The 17243-nt window shown below is 45.0% G+C and overlaps 2 protein-coding genes across 2 annotated transcripts; one reads left to right on the top strand and one right to left on the bottom strand.

The window, feature by feature from the left end:
* Window positions 1-5668: 5668 nt before the first annotated feature.
* Window positions 5669-7258, bottom strand: LOC117859764 (acetylserotonin O-methyltransferase 2). The gene is made up of 2 exons (XM_034742946.2): window positions 6425-7258; window positions 5669-6291 (listed from the first exon to the last, which is right to left on the bottom strand). Exons 1-2 carry the CDS (start codon window positions 7223-7225, stop codon window positions 5992-5994), a joined length of 1101 nt encoding a protein of 366 aa, XP_034598837.1. The 5' UTR covers window positions 7226-7258; the 3' UTR covers window positions 5669-5991.
* A 3769-nt stretch (window positions 7259-11027) lies between these two features.
* LOC117860291 (uncharacterized) lies at window positions 11028-16981 on the top strand. The gene is made up of 3 exons (XM_034743559.2): window positions 11028-11404; window positions 14014-14344; window positions 16737-16981. The coding sequence occupies exons 1-3, from the start codon at window positions 11386-11388 to the stop codon at window positions 16741-16743; spliced, it is 357 nt and encodes a 118-aa protein (XP_034599450.1). The 5' UTR covers window positions 11028-11385; the 3' UTR covers window positions 16744-16981.
* The last annotated feature ends 262 nt before the right edge of the window (window positions 16982-17243 follow it).

Here is a 17243-nt window from a genome sequence, read left to right as displayed (position 1 = left end):
TAAATGAAGTCAATGATGTACCATTGGCTTCAATCTGCAGGGTGCCTTATATATAAAATCATCTTGCTTGCGGCCCTCCTTGTGCCAACGCAATAGCTGTGCATCCTTGCTTGATGCAAACAAACGCCTTAGGCGAGAAATTATTGGAAAATACCATGCCACTTTTTCAGGAGCACCATGACTCCTTACCTCATCACCCCTATCATTTCTTCGTTTGTATCAAGGGGTTCCACACTTGGGGCATTCGGTTGCGTCTGCATGATCGCCATGGAACATGATGCAGTCATACTTACATGCATGTATTTTCTCAACCTCCAGTCCAAAGGGCAAATATCTGCTTGGCCACGTAGGTGTTCTTTGATATCTCATTCCCCTGTGGCAGCATGTCCCTTAGCAGATTCAACAGAGCCTTGAAGCCTCGATCAGTCATATGATGGGAGGCCTTTAGCTGGAGAAGCTTAAGTGAAGTGAAGAGCTTAGTGTACTTGTCTTTGCAACCCGGATACAGTGGGGTCTTCATATCTCTCACCATCCTTTTTAATTTCTCAAACCTAGAACTAGTATACCCATCATACCCCATGGCGTCACGCACCAACTCCTCCAATTGTTCAGTAATAGGCACATAGTTGCCACCAATTTGAACTATGTCATCCTCACTATTATCGTTCCCAAGAGCCTCACCGCCATCCCGATCAGCAGTTCGCTGAGTGGCAGAGATTCCTTCACCCTTATGACCGGCTTGCAGGTCTCGAGCATTAACACCTTGTTCACCATGCCGGTTCCAGCATTTGTAGTCATCCATGAAACCCCGAATAATCAAATGGGCATGAAGATGCATTGAACTTGAGAACTTTGTGACATTCTCACGATCAACACATGGACAACAAATGGCAGACTTTTGCTGATTCAATTTATCCGCTTCTGCTGCGACTATGAATGTCTTCAGACGACTTAAGTACTCTCCACAAGTCTAGTTCTTGAGATACATTCAACTCCGGTCCGCCATCTACAATAGAACAAACAGATTGATTATGAGTGAATATCACACAGAATATGAGAGCAAACTTCAGCTTCAAAAGAACAAAATCAGACTAAGCAGAGAGCATAGTTCAGCTTCAATAGAACAACATCAGACCAAACAAGAGGAGGGGATGTTGACAATTACCTTGGGCCTGCCGGCAGCTGGTGGCTGGCGCGCGATGGTGGCTGCTGATGGAGGAGAGGGAGGCCAAAACCAGCAGGAGGTGCCGGCAGCTGTGTGGCGACAAGGTAGGAGCAGGAGGAGGGCTGGCCGGGTGTTGTGCCATGGCAAGAGGCGGCGGCGCGTGAAGGGGCCGGGGCGGTGGGCAGGGCAGGGCGTGGCCGCGCGACGGGCCGGCAGGAGTGTGCCCCGGCAACAGGGTAGGGTGCGGCTGTAGGAGGTTGTGCCACGGCAGGAGGCGGTGGCGTGTGGAGGGGCCAGCCGGGGCGGTTCAGTGGTGTGGTGGAGGGGCTGCAGCGGCAGGGCAGGGCGCCGGCGGGGCGTGGTGGAGGGGCTGCGGCAGAACGGTGCGGCGTCGGCGGGGGTGTGGTGGAGAGGGGCGGCGGTGGAAGGTCGTGGCGCCGGCGGCGTGTGCGCACTCTGCAGACGACAGTGGCTTGAAGAGTGCAGATAGAGTGTGTCCTAGAGCCGGACAGCGGCCTACAGCTAGACTGTGTCATTGTGGACACATAGGAGACGCGAGTCAACAAGCCGCGCATCACCGATGAGGAGCTCCGCATTGGAGATGCGCGTAGTTAAATCCATGTCTCCTATTACAGCCATTATCGGTGACGCTGGTTTCTAAAACGCGTCACCGATTGAGTTGCTCCATATTGGTGACGCGTATCGTTGATCCGCGTCTCCGATATGCCTACATCGGTAACGCATCTTGATCTTTGCCGGCGGAGCAGGTATATAGGTAACGCGGATGGTTATCACGCGTCACTAATATGTTATAGGTGACGCGGTTCAGTTCCGCATTGCCAAATATGGTATCTTATTTGTTGGATTCTGGCATAGTGGTAGATACTACTATTACATTATGTTGGCCAGCATCCTGCTCTAATATAAGTTGCATGCCGCGTAGGGTTTATGTTGATTGAAACCGGACTGTTATTACTTAGTTAAATAGGATATATATATATATATATATATATATATATATATATATATATATATATATAGTCGCGCCGCCGAGTCGAGCGAGATGGGCTGCTGCGACAGCCCCAGCTCCGAGCTCCTCTTCGGCCGCGCGGCGCCACCGAATCGAGTGAGGTTGTCGTACACTGCAGAGCTGAGGTCCGAGTTTTTTCTGCCAGTGGGCCTGCCTCGACGAAGATCCGCGTGCCGGCAACCGTTCCATAGCAGTGCTGGATCTGGCCCAGCGGCCACGCCCTTGGAGCGTCACGCGGGATTTGATCTAGCCCGCCGCATGCGGGCAGTGGCGACACGGGATCTGAGCCGGCGGCCGCAGAGGCCCGGGTGCGGCGCCCCACCATCGCCACTGTAGCCTCATGCCGAACTAGCCACCGGCGGCCGCAGCCCCGCCTCGCCGGCCGCCCGATTTGGAGGAGGGAGAGGAAGGAGAGGAGAGCTTTTCAAATGATTTTGAAATGGCTTGATGGGAAGAAACGGTACATTTATAATGTATTTTTTTCTATACGTGCACGTGCATGGTGGATCCATGTATAAACATTGACAAGACCTAAATCTGACCACCTGCCACCTTACACGTATTATGTACCAAAAGTGTATATTAATGGAATGGATAACCCCTATATGCCTTCAAAGTATAGAAGATCTTAGTCCAAATTTGTAGAATCGTTTAGTGGGGTGAGCCGCTCCAAAAAGCTTAAACATGGCACTCAAAGGGTCAAAGCCACGCCATTTTTCCAATTTATTGTTAAAAATAATTAGTACCATGTTACAAATAAAAGTTACCGTGCATCTTACAAGCAAACTAAAAACATTCACGTATTAACGAAAGCATATCCAAGTATATTACAAAATAATTAGCTACAAATGAAGCACATTATTACCTATGTGTGTCAAAGGTAATGGACAAAACTGAAGTCCGTTACCTATGTTACTAGTAACAGAAGTGATAAAGGGCCTGTTTGGTTTGCATTGCTTATGCATAAGCAGCTAAAAATAAGCAACTTTTAGCTCTAAAATACCAAACACTCTTACTTATGAGATTGCTTATGGGGTTAAAAGGTGCACTTTACACCTTCTGCCCTCATTTAATGAGGAGGGAGAAATAGGATGAGAACCAATCATTAGGGGTAAACATGTCAATATCCACCTCATTCAATGTCATAAGCAAGAGTATCCAAACAAGTAGGACTAAAAATAAGCAACTTTAGCTGCTTATGATAAGCAAGTGGAACCAAACACGCCCAAAGCCCGTTACCTTCAACTCGTCAATGGTAATGAACCTTGGTCTGTCCCAAGTCAGGTGACGTCCTAGAGGCCTTATAGGTAATGGCTGTGATGACACCAGTTACTGAATTATCTTCATGCGTCCATTACATTTCCCGCGTGACCTATGCGGCTATGCCGTGTTTTAACATAGTGTCACTTCAGCATGTGGCACTGTAACACCGACCGAAAGAGTAAAAGGGTAAGCATGAAAAGAAGCAAGAAGGCATTGTTAAGAAACAAATATATCAATACAGGTGGTTCACTTAAGAAATGGATATAGAGCACGGCTGCCGTAGAAAGGGAGAATAGAGAGAAGAGAGAGGATGCAAAATAGGGACGGGCATATGAGCCTTTTATAACTTTTAATTTTCGTGATTTGGCGATTGATTGCCATGTCAACCTAAACGTTTAAAACATGTTAAACCACGACATATATACGGCACATCATACTAACCCTTTTAGTCTAAGAAAGGATGCATACAACCATAAAACTTTGCAAACATTCAGATAGGTATATGCAGCAGGATTTGGAACCTAGTAATCCACCACCGCACCAATGATGCTTTTCCACATCAAAACTGTGGTGGATTCACTCGTAGAAAAACGACCTTCCATCCTCAACAAAAATCTCGGTTGTTTTTGGACTCGGGACTAAAGAGGCTTTAGTCCTAGTTAGTAACACCAACCAACTAGAACTAAAGGTGATCCTCCTTTAGTCCCGGTTGGTGTTACAAACTCAGAGAGGGCTTTAGTCCCGGTTGGTAATACCAACCAACCGGGACTAAAGGGTCCCCCACAAGTTACCAGAAAAGGATTGCATCTCCTACTCAATCAGATGTGCTGTGTAGGTGAGATGGTAAGGAAGCTACGCGTGACGCTTGAGGTCGTGGGTTCGAATTTCACGCACCATGCATGCATATTTTGCGTGAAAAATTACGTGTGGGGGAGCCTCTCGAGAATTTCTAATATTTTTTAGCGCAAAATCCTTCAGTCCCGATTGGTTAGACCCGAGACTAATCCCGTTAGGAAAATCAAGATCTATGAGCTTTCCTAACCGAGACTAATGCTGGTTTCTCTACTAGTGTTTGGTGGGTATTTTTGACCGGTTTGAAGCCTTGAGGATGTTAGTCTCTGGTTTTATAGTTTTGATAGTAACAAGCCAAGAGGTTCGAACTTTTGATCCTAACCATTGCAACTAGATGGTCATCTTTTTTTACTTATCTCTAATTTACATGAGAATTTCTTCAAAATGTATGAATAGTATATATATAAGGATATGAAAAGAATCAAACACTACTGGAAAACTCACCTTTAGTCCCAGTTGGATAGGCTCATAGATACTAAAAAACCAACTAGGACTAATCATTCGGGACAAAAGGTCCCCCTCTTCAGTCCCGATTGGTAATAAAACAAAAAAGTTCCAAAAAAATAAAACAAAAAGTGCCCACTCCGCTAGCTCCGGGCCCGCTCCGCGTCGGGCCCTCGCCCATCGGCACCGCGGCGGCGCCGCTCCGCCCGCGCCGTAACGCCCTTGCCCGCCCGCCCGCCTGCACCGCCCGCCCTCCCTCTGCTCCCTCCCTTCCTCGCCCACGCTGCGTTGTGCCGCCCTCGCCGAGCTAGGAGGTGGAGGCCGAGGAGGCGGGGAGGGAGGGAGCGGAGGGAGAGGAGGAGGCGGGGAGGAAGGGAGGGAGAGGAGAAGGCCGGGTCGCTAGGAGATAAGGGTGGAGCGAGGATTAGATAAGAGGGAGAGAGAGGAGTCGGAGAGCTGAGATAAATCCCAATTGGTGGCTTCAACCGGGACTAGTCCGGGTTGGAGCTACCAACTGGGACTAATCATTTTATCCTGGTTGGTGGCTCCATCGGGAACTAAAAAGGGTCATTTTAGTTGCAGTTGGAGCCACCAATCGGGACTAATTCATTTTATCCCGGCTGGTGGCTCTAACTGGAATTAAAAGCTCCACTTTTATCCCAGTTGGAACTACCAACCGGGATTAAAATGGCTCCGACAGTCTACAAAATTTAGACCTGGGATTAAAGGCCCTTTAGTCCTGGGTCCAAAATCAACCGTGACAAAAAATGTTGGATGGAAGGTGGGTTCTCTAGTAGTGAAAGATAGATATAGAAGTATACATATATATAATAGGTTGCGTCTGTTATAAACCTGAAAAAAAATATCGACGACAATGAAGCATCCAGAAAATAGACACAAAGAAACAATGCATATTTAGTCCAAGGTCTCAATTTTATTTCTGATGGTACAATCACCGTAAAAGCCTCCCCTTGGTAAACTATAAATAAAGAATATAACATGGGGATAAGCCAGTTTCATATACCGTGACGTAATTGGAGCCTGGACTAAAACTACTTGGAATCATATCATAATATATCTGCCAATTTAGTTTCGTTTTGTAGTATTGGCATCTTATGGAACTCCATCCGTAATGCAAAACAAATCATCCATGACCATGGTATAGTCACCAATCTTGCACATAATTCATTATTCATCTTTTATTGGCTTATAATTATTTAGATAATCCAGAGCTTCATCATGGAAAAACCTCAATGATGGATTGAAAACCAAATATCGGTGTAATCTTGTAATCACTGAATCCAGCTTCTAAGAAGATCTTTTTCCATTCGTGCTCTTCTCGCTGAGCCCCACCATACCGCATCATGTACACATCAAACAATACCTGCGTCTCCATGGCAACACTGTTCTGTGCCCCATATCCGAGCACACAATTCACAATTATCACTTTTCCTCCGGCATCTCTTGCGGGAATCGCCCTCTTGCACTGTCGAAGTATCTTAACACTGTCGTCATCATCCCAACAATCGAAAATTAACTGAAACACAGCATGTTGACAGCATCCACATTAGTATGCCCATATATAAGGATAACGGAGCATGTACTACATGTGTTAATTAAGACCACTACTTGCACTGATATCGTTAAAACTGATATAGCCAGCTACTTACCTTTAGGAAAACAGCATCTGCAGGTGGAATATACTCAAACATGTCACCAGTGATGAACTCCACCGTGCCATCAGAAGAAGGTGCTTGGCTGATCACTTGTTCGAGGTCTAGCACAGTGCACTTGATGTGCGGAAAGGCCCTAGCGATAGCCATGGCGGCTACGCCAAGGCCCCCGCCGACATCGACCAGCGACGTGAGCCCGCGGAAGATATCCGTGCCGCCGACCTCCTTTAGCATGATATCCATGAGGACGCTGCTGTCCATCACCATCGACTCGTTCACGGCCTTGTTGTAGTCGGGGTCGTTCCTTGTCAAGGTCCATGGATGAACACCGTGTGCCACCTCGAAGAGCGTCCTGTCGCCGGCATCCCGGAACCACGCCTCCAAGCTGAAGAACGTGGAGACTGCCGTGCTAGGGCGCACGATGACACGGAGCAACGGCGACATGTCGTACGGAGTGGAAGAAGAAGCCCTGTCTTCAACTAGGATCTGGGACACAGGAGTGAGCTTGTAGATGGCCTCATCCTCATTATTAGGTTGATCGGCGGCGAAGATGCCACAGAAGGTGAGCATGCGCATGAGCCGTCGGAGGTAGGAGAGCTTGGATGGCTGGACGCCGGTGTCGGTGACGATGTCCGAGATTGTCGCCGCACCACCGCGCCGGTGGATGGCGCTAGGGATGCCCAGCCCAACCGCGCATAGGAGCGCCGAGGATTTGACGTGGAAAAGGCCGTGGTGCCATATCTCCATGTAACCTTGGTGCAAGTCCTGGGTGCTCACCTCTTCCTTGGCACACGACATGTTTGTTTGTGAATATGGCAAGGCTTGGTAGCTGCCATGGCTATTTATAGAGCTTTCCGTTTTATATAATATGTTATAGACATATAAGGATCCTTTAATGGAAAGGATAGAGTACATCGGCAGTCTGTGAAAGCGTCCCAACAGTCGTTTTAGCTTTTATACACACATACACATATAGACATCTGTGCTAAGTGAAATATGTTACGAAGGCACTACGTAAGAAAAGAAGATGGTTGATGACGCATGATTGCTTACGAGTTTGGCATTTACGTCACTGATGAGTCAGCTTATATAATTATTATAGCGGGTTATTTCGTTGTCAACCATCAGTAATGGCCCCACGTCACCGGCAGTGATGGTTAACTACCTGGTGCTGAGCCCTCTCCGATCCGCTTGCGTTTCATGCTCGTGTAGTGTCACGGGCAGTGATGGACTGATGGTAATATCACCGGCTGACAGTGCTGGAACCAGAACAATCGGTGCCTAGTTGTGTCTGAGATAGCGACCAGTGGTTTTGGAAGGAAAATGCTTATCACTAGGGTCCAACTTGTGGACCCAATATTTTATATATTTGAATTAACAACGTACTCCCTCTGTCTCAAATTATAGTTCCTTTTGGATTTTCTAGATTCATAGATATTATTATGCATCTAGACATAGGGTCTATCTAAATGCCTGTTTGGTAAAGCTACATTTGTTTCTGATTCTCTGTGGGAGCTGATTCTCTGAGAGAAGTGATTACGTGGCTAAAAGTGATTCTCTAGCATAAATACTTAAAATCAGGCGGATGGAGAATCACTCCACAGAATTAGGAGAAACTACTTTTTTCAGCTCCCAGTCTCTTAGTTCATTTCAGAGAATCACTTCTCAGAATCAGCAGAGAATTACTTATCTCTGAAGAACTGTTTAGCAGAGCTCCTGTTGGATTCAGCAGAGAAACAGCTCTGAAAGCTCTAACAAATGCACCCTAAGTGCATAACAAAATCTATAAATTAAAAAAGTCAAAACGACCTATAATTTGGAATGGAGGTAATATCTACATTCATGAACTTAATAACACCCGTCACTGATGTCCAGCTCATGGAAACAAATGTAAAAGGAGGATGGGTGCTTGTTTGGGATCTCAAAAATAAATTATAACATGTTATAACTTTTTTCTTCATATCCTATCTTGTATACACTATTATCTCACCCAAAACTTGGAAGTTTAGGGGAGTGACGAGGACCTAACTTATAACCTTTGTCGCTCTGATGAACACAACACCTTCTAGTTAACCCTTTTACATGAATCAAGAGCAAATGTGTAAGAGTAGTGCTATGTGTACGAGATTCGTTCCAAGTGAGAAGCTAGATGGTAAGTAGATTTTTTGAACGTGCAGTGTTACAGATGGTATCCGGGAATCAACCTGCAGCTCATACACCTAGCACACCAGTAGTAAAACTCCTGTTATAAAAAAGAAAGGATACAACGTCAGCAATAATTGCTAGTACGTTTTCGAAAAAAATTTTCTAATCAAATGTTGAAATACTATATGGTGTGCTAAGTGAAAGCTGTTTAGCAAGGTAAGATTTTTCATCTCATGTTTAGCGAGTTACTCGTGGCACACATACAGCCCATTAGTGATAACAAAATAATTAATCAGCTTAATTATTGCGTACATCATGTTATCTTGTTGTCAGGGGCGGATAGGGAAGGCTATGGGGCTCTAGACCTCTACTACATACTCAAGAGCTCCATTAGAGCCAAAGGAGGAAGATGAGGAGAAGAGTGGGAAAATAAGAAGAAAAGGAGGAAGAAGAGGTGGAGATGGAGGAGGAAGAAGCAAGCCACCTAAGATTTAATTCGGCCTCCTCCACTGCTTGTTGTCACCATCAGTAGCGGCCCCATCACTAGCAGTGATGTGCACCACCGGCACTGACCGTGCTGGACCTCTGCATTTGTTGCATGCTTTTCTAGTGTAACACCACCAGCACTGACAAATAGCTAAGACCAGCATACCGGTCCCTAAGAGGAAAAAGCGGACATGGCCAAAATCTACTTACGGTCCAGCTTCAGTGTTTAGCAAAAGTAAAGATTTTTTTCAATGTTTAGCGACGTGGCACACATATATACAGCAGGGGATGACCCATGATTGGTGACAGGTTTGATTTCATTCTGAACCTCACTGATGACTCAGCTTAATTGCTACATCGTGTTGTCTTGTTGTCACCACCAGTAACGGCCCTATCACTGGCAGTGATTGTTGGAGCACCACCGCCACACTTGGGTCCGTGATGGGTGCTTGTTTAGAATCTCATAAATAAATTATTATAGCAAGTTTTAACTTCTTTTTGTCTCCATATCCTACCTTGTATAGACTATTATGCCATCCAGATAAGCGTGCTAGCACGGACAATACCGATTGCCGCCTTTGCTCACCTATCTACATTTGGTTGGAGGTAATTGATGCAAGCTAAGGCATTGAGAGTTTTCATAGAAAAGGTTAGAAATCTAGTATTTGTTTGGCACGAATATGGAAGTTTTCGAGGGATGGAAAATGTGAGCTTAGCAGGCCAAATAACTCCCACAATCCTTTCCAAGGGGAGCGGTGGTAATTGGGGTGTGAATTATTCTTTAAGTGGAAGATGGATATATCATAACTTGTAAATTTCTCACCTGCAAATCCCCACACTAAACAAAGAATATGAATTTTTCTCTTATGCTCCCACTCTAATTGTTTTTACAAAAATCAAACAAGAGAAGGGGACTAAACATCAAATTTCCAAGTGAATTTCTCCTCCAAATCCAACCACTAGTTACTCCATGCTGTAATATCCTAACCCGGTATGCCGTAGTATTGGAAGTTGTTGTTCCATGTGGTCAAATTGTAGTTGTAGTTGGTTGGTTTAGTAATAACACTTGAAAATTTAGAGGGTCTAGCTTATCACCTTTATCGCTCCAAACATAGCACCTCGACGTTAACCCTTTGACACAAAGTGTGAACGAAAGTATAAGAGATGTGCTTTGTGTATGAGGGTCCGTTCTACGTGAGGAGCTAGACCGTAAGTAAATTTCACACGAGTGTTACAGATAATATGCCGGACAAAAACTCCAGCCAGGCAAAAAATCTATTTGCTATTCAAATGTGGAAATGTTATATGGCGTGCGAAGTGAAATGTGGTTTCTGGTCCTCACAAATGACTCAGCTAACTATTACATCATGTTATGTTGTGGTCACCATCAGTAACGGCCCCATCACTAGGGCGGTGATGTTTTAACCACCGGCACTGACGATGCTGGCCCTCTGCTTTTGTTGGATGCTTTTCTAGTGTCAACATCAGCACTGACATATATAGCTGAGATCAGCATGCCGGTCCCTAAGTGGAAATGTGATATGAAATATATTTTGCCAGGTAAGGATTTTTTCAACGTTCAGCAAGTTACGTGGCACACACATATATACTGCAGGGATGACCCATGAATCAATGATCGATCGGTGACAGGTTTGATTTCTGACCCACGGTGATGACTCAGCTTAATTGTTCATACATCGTGTAAATCTCGTTGTCACTACCAGTAACGGCCCCATCACTGGCAGCGATGGATGGTGCACCACCGCCACACTTGCGTCCGTGACCTTATCAACACCTGTCCCTGATGTATACTCATGTGGACTTTCTTTTATACATTTATGACTAAGAGTGGACTTGGGTGACGGCGTGAGTTACCTCTTCTCTCTCTGGGCCAGACCTATTGCGATGGAAGAATGATCTCTGATTAATCATAGGATATTAATTAAGTTTTAATCCGAGATTAATTAGAGATAAATCACGAGATAATTACCACCTAAAATATCTCAGTTTGTTGCTATATTAGTCGGCTACAACCCAAACTTCGTGGAGAAGATACGGCCCTACCCCGCAGTGCGAGGGCCTCCTAATCGCGAGTTAACGAGTTAACAACGTGATTAGCCACCCAAACCGGATCTGTTCTTCCACAAGAACAGACTTCCACAAGAACAGATCTAATCTGACTGCTAAGGGCACTGAAAGGGGTAGAAGCTCGTACCCACGTTCAGACCACATGTCATCAAATTGAGAGTCTTTACTCTTGATTTGGTGGTCATATTCTTCGCTGCTACTTCTACATCAACATCTTCACCAATTTCAGAGGCAGATCCATGGAGGTTCAAGGCTCAGGTAATTCTTCCTCAATTTATTCTAATTATTAGATGACGTGATCACGTTTAGGCTAAGTGATCCTGTGGATTAGATTAAGTTTTCATGTTAGTTAAGATTTAACAGTTGGTATTAGAGCCATTATTAGCCTATCCTGGTCCTCATCCCAGAGCAAATTAGTTTTCATGCCTCTAATTAGTGGTGTATCAGTCGAATCGTGCAAGTTCAAGTGCTACTAGTGTTCTGCAGATTTGTTTCATGCATGATTAAGTGAGAATTAGGGTTTCTCAGGTTAGTTTTACATCGGTCAATGTGCAAATTAGTCCTGCCGCATGTTCAAGTGAGTTTATATGAGCAAACAGTACCACGGCAGAATAGTTTTATGTGCAATTAAAGTGAACTCGTGCAACTCAAATTGTTTTCCATGCATGATTTCCTAAGATTTGCAATCCAGATTAGTTTTAAGCTCAATTCGATGTGCCATTATCTCTAATCTAGATCGGTTTGTCATGTTTAAGTTACCGAATTAGAGTCTAGATTAGACGGGCAACCCTTAAATAAGTTTCAGCATTAACATGATTAATTTTTTTCTAATCTGGTTATATCCAAGTGACGGATTAGACCTAAAGCATGATCAATTAGTGCATGAGATTCGCACAACCGATCCATAATTAAGGTAATCTTCGTGATTAAATTGAGCATTAGGGATCTTAGGGCTCTATGGTTCACTGTTTGCACAAATATTGTCAAAATTCCGCCAAATTAGATCAACTACTGGTAAATCCCATCAGAATAAGTCACGAGCAGCATTTTAGGAGGGGAAAAGGCGAATTTCGAATCCTATTAGCAAATTCCCAAATCCCATGAGAATCCCCAAAATCAAGAACCTTAGCCTACATGGTTGCCAGCCGCGCGTGGCATGAGGCCGCCGTGCGTGGATGACGGTCACCTTCCCGACCGGCTGCATCATCAAGGGTCGCTCGAGGCTTGAATCGCCGTTGAGCAACCCGCAGCAGCCAGACCAACGCCCCCTCAGCTGCCGTTCCTAGCGCCTGCCGCTTGAGCTCATTCTGCAAGCGGACCCTGACGTGACCCAGCACGGCGAGTCATCAGTTTGACTCTCCGTCGCCGTCGATGTCGAGCCGGAACGACCGCTGCACCTAAGGTGCGCCCGGCCCCGCCATGATGCTCGCAGCGGAGCCCCTCGACGAAGCCGCGCGCGACTATGTCGCACGCCGGCACCGGCGAAAGGGCCCGCAGCGGAGCTCAGCAAGGGCGGCGTGCGGGTGGCGGCCGGAGGTGCAGCTCAGGGTCTAGGGAGACAAACGAGAAGGGGATAAGAGAGTGGAGAGACTGACAGCGGCGGTTAGGGTTTAAGGCGTTTCATGCCAGACTCAAATCGCGTCGTCCATCCATTCTCAGATCGATGGCCATGATGCCTCCCGCGGTTGACACTATTGGAGCCGGGCCACATGCATGGACTGGGCCACTGCCGAGCTACGCTGTTGGGCCATTATTTGGGCTGCGTTGCAGGGCTGTTACCTGGCTGACCCTCACGGGCCCAAGTGAGATGATGACGGGCCGAGCCGAGCCGAGCCGCAACAACAGCAGGCCGAGTTGAGTCGAGCCGTTGAGCTAGGCCAAAGGGGAACGAGGCCACGCGAAAATCTGCGCCGCGCGCATAATGGATTGCAGCGGGCCAATTTAGTTTTTGGGCTTCTTTTGAGGTTTTGGACCCGTTCATAATTTTGCCTTTATGATTTATGTTTTTCTGTTTATTCAATCACCGTAAGTTTTATTCATTTGAGCATTAAGTCATTTAATGATTATTCATAAATTTTGAGTTATCTATTGTTTACATATGCAAATAAGTTTATTGCTAAATAATGGTGGATATTTCTCATTATGAAAAAGTTCTCATAATTTTTGGCAAATTTTTAAAGGCACATTAAGAATAAATTTGGGAAATTTTCAATAAAGTCATAATTGAGTTTTGGCTATAAGATTTATGAGCCACATTATCATTTCCAGTGCAATTTATGATTTTTGCGCTGTTTCATAAGTTCAAATATAAGTTTTATGAGCCTTTTAGTTTACAGTGCAATTTATCTCTTTAATACTTTGCATTGTGTTGACATGATTTCATTAAGCTTAATTTTGAGTTTAATTTCTTAATGTTTGATGTTTTCCTTTCATTATAAAATAAGTGTAATCTCAACTTTCATAATAAGTTTATTTATGTTTCAAGATGAAATATTACATTAGTTTGCATTATTTAATTTATTATTTAGGTTTATTTAATTCCCATGAGTTGTTTTATTATGTTAATTACTGTTTAAGTTCTGTAATTGCACTGAAAATTATGTTTTTCCACCAAGTACAATTATGATGCTCTCTAATTGAATGGAATATCTGAGAAGTTTGATTAGATTACACCTATAATTAATTCTAACCAACGTTGTTTTAATTATGAGTTAATGGTAAATTTTGTTTGTTTTCTGCCCATCGGTGATGCAAATTGAAATTTATTGCATGATTTTAATCGAACCATCATAAGGTTATTATCGTGCTTTTATGTGCATCTTTGTTGTCTATGATTACTGAGACATGTTGTTTTATATAATTTTCAGTGAATTATGCAAATTTGCTGAGCACCATTGAGCATTATGATGGCACCAATTTCCCTAGTTTGAATAAGGAGGTGCTTGCCATTCTCAAGGTTCTTGACCTTGATTATGCATTTCGTGAGGACAAGCATGTTGCTCCCATTTTTGGAACTGAGGGTTATGATGAGAAAATAAGGGAATACAACTCCAACTCAGAGAATTGGGAGAGATCTGATGAGTTGGCAAAAATGATCGTTAGGCATTCGATCATAAATGCCTTAAGGGGAGCATTTCCTATTAAGGAAGATGCCAGGGAACTAAGTGTTAAAGAGTTTCTAAACTCAATTGAGGGAAGGTATAAAGATGAGTTAGCTAATTTCCTCATCACAAAGTTATCAACCTCATGTTATGATGGTCAAGGTGCATTGAGCATACATATTGTGAGCATGATTGACATGGCCGCTGAGTTGAAAACACTTGGAAAGTCTATCACTAATGACCAACTTGTGAAATTTATAATGGCTTCTCTACCTGAGAATTATAAGAAGTGTGCTCATCAAGTTGAATATGCTCAAGTAATCTGCAAATTCTGCAAATCACCCGATCACATGCAAAAGCAATGTCCCAGATTTAAGGCATGGCTTCAAAGGAAGAGTAATTGAGATGTCTCACTACGGGAAAGCTAAAAATTGCCGAGTGTTTTTTCTTTGCCGAGTGTTTTTTTTCGAACACTTGGCAAACAAGCTTTTTGTCGAGTGCCAAGATGAAAACACTCGGTAAACAAAAAACACTTGGCAAATCAGGGCTTTGCCGAGTGTCAAATAAAAAACACTCGGCAAAACCCCATCTTTGCTGAGTGTCAAAAAAAACACTCGGCAAAGAGGGGGGGTTTGCCGAGTGTTTTTTTGACACTCGGCAAAAAAATGATTTTTTTCCTCTTTTCACCTTGAATTTTTTTCTACTCCCCACATACAACATGTGGTACTCTATGTTAAAATTTGGTATATTTTTAGATTTATTTGCTATATTTATTTAATTAATTGCATTTCAAGGTAATTTTTGGTATAAGTCAAAATTGAACTGCAAGTGATTCAAATTATGGAACAAAATGAGTAGAAAAATGATATTCATGTTATTTGGCCCAATTTGAGACCTGACCCATGAAATGAAAAGAAATTTCGAACATCTTGTTTAGGAAACACGACCATGAATGTGTGGCAGTAGTATTTTTAAATTGTAAAAAAAACAAGCAAAGTCTGAAAATCATGAGATTTGTCATGATGTGATGATATAATACGTGGAGGCTGTGGAAAAAAATTGAGAAAGTTTTGCACATTTCATCATGTACGATGATTACAAACCGAAGCATCTCAGAAGAAGAATAGTAACTTTGAGAAGGATTCGATAAGATTTAGAGTCGAAGTGACGGTCGAGTTTGGTTTGACTACAAAACTTTTTGTATAGTCCGTAGAGAACATATATTGTTTCGTGTGAAAATTTGGTATTTTTTTGAAACTGTTGGATATTTTTTAATTTTTTTTAAAATTTTTTTTTGCCGAGTGTCCTGGGGTAGACACTCGGCAAAGAAACCCTTTACCGAGTGTCCACATAGGACACTCGACTTTTATTTTTTTCCCGTACCGGCCGGGGCCCGCCTCCTCTCACCACCCCCCACCCCCTCAAGACACCCCCGGCCGGCCCACAACTCCCCCTCCCCCCCCCCCCGCGCCCGATCCCCTCACGCCGCCCCCCTCCTCCTCCCCTCACGCCGTCCCCCCTCCTCCTCCCCTCCCGCCGCCCCTTCCCTCCTACCGGACACCGCCTCCCCTCTCCCCTTCTCCCCCGGCGGGGGCCATATCCGGGCGAGGATGGGAGGGTGGCCCTCCCTCCCCCGGCGGACAGGACAGATCCGAGCGGCGGGGGCCAGATCCGGGTGAGGATGGGAGGCGGCCCTCCCTCCCCCGGCAGCCGCTCCCTCCCCTTCTCTCCGGCGCCTCTCCCCTCCAGATCCGGCAGCGGCTCCTCCCCTCCCGGCCAGATCCCCTCCCCTTGCGGCCGGATCCGGTGGCGGCCGGTCGCCCCCTCCCCTTCAACTCGGCGACAGGTGGCGTGGCGGCGGGTGGCCCCCTCCCCTTCTCCTCGGCGGGTGGTGGTGGGTGGCCGGGCGCCCCCTCCCCTTCTCCTCGGCGACGCGCGGCCCGCCCCTCCCCTTCTCCCCGACGGATGTGGCGGCCGTGGCGAGGCGGCGTGGTGGGCGGCGGCCGTGGCGAGATGGCGTGGTGGCGGGTGGCAGTTGTGGCGGTGGTGGAGGCCGGTGGGCGGCGACAGTGGCGAGGCGGCGTGGTGGGCGGCGGCTGTGGTGAGGCGGCGGTGGTGGAGGCCGATGGTGGTGGCCGGGAGTGGTGCCGGTGGTGGTGGCGGCCGGTGTTTTTGGTTTTTTTTTTATTTTTTTTGAAAAATATGTTTGCCGAGTGTTTTTTATCACTCGGCGAAAGCTTCACCGAGTGTCCAACATAAAACACTCGGCAAAGTTAACTTTGCTAACTCAAAGTTTGCCGTGTGCCGTTTGCCGAGTGTTACACTCGGCAAATGTTTCGCCGAGTGTTTTTGGGCCTTCGCCGAGTGCCCCAGGCACTCGGCAAACTTTCTGTTTCTGGTAGTGTCCCATAAGTTTCCTTAAGTTTATTTGCTCCTATTTATATGGTGGATTGACTCAAGTTCATTTGCACATTTCAATTCTCCTTCAGGTCCTGATGAACCATAAAGAAAGGGAGAAATAGGGGAGCAAAGTCTACAAGACATTATTGAAGTTGAAGATTTTGGAGCTTCGCATTAGTATTAAGTCTAGTATTAGCTTTAGCTTCAAGCTGATGATGTATCTTAGATTAAGGAAGAATCATATTTGTTTCTGTGATAAGAAATTCTGAACATTTGTGGTTTTTCTTTTATGATGCTCTTAGTTGATGTGTGCATAAATAAAAGATGAGACTTTGTCGAACTTGTGGTTCACTTTCGTTTAGACCACAATTCGAAGGGGAGAATAGAATGTCTCATTAGTAAAGACATACTCCATCCATTAAACATCCATTAAGTACAGTGCACCGAATATATTAAAGGCAAATATGCTAAGATAATAAAGGACCTATAATTTCTCTCCCTATGCTATTATTTGCCCATAAAGAGAATGAATTTAATATTCAAAAGGCTAAAATAGAAAATCAGCATAAAGATGGGTTAATATAATGAGAGATATG

The sequence above is a fragment of the Setaria viridis genome, chromosome 6 (genome assembly GCF_005286985.2).
Source record: "Setaria viridis chromosome 6, Setaria_viridis_v4.0, whole genome shotgun sequence".
In the NCBI taxonomy this organism is placed as follows: Eukaryota; Viridiplantae; Streptophyta; class Magnoliopsida; order Poales; family Poaceae; genus Setaria; species Setaria viridis.
This window is presented reverse-complemented; position numbering and strand designations above follow the sequence as displayed.

Bases quoted from the DNA above. Each gene is read 5' to 3' on its own strand.
- LOC117859764 (XM_034742946.2), bottom strand. From the start codon at position 7,225: ATGTCGTGTGCCAAGGAAGAGGTGAGCACCCAGGACTTGCACCAAGGT. The intron at 6,292-6,424 runs GTAAGTAGCTGG...GCTGTGTTTCAG, and splicing joins CAGATGCTGTTTTCCTAAAG to TTAATTTTCGATTGTTGGGA.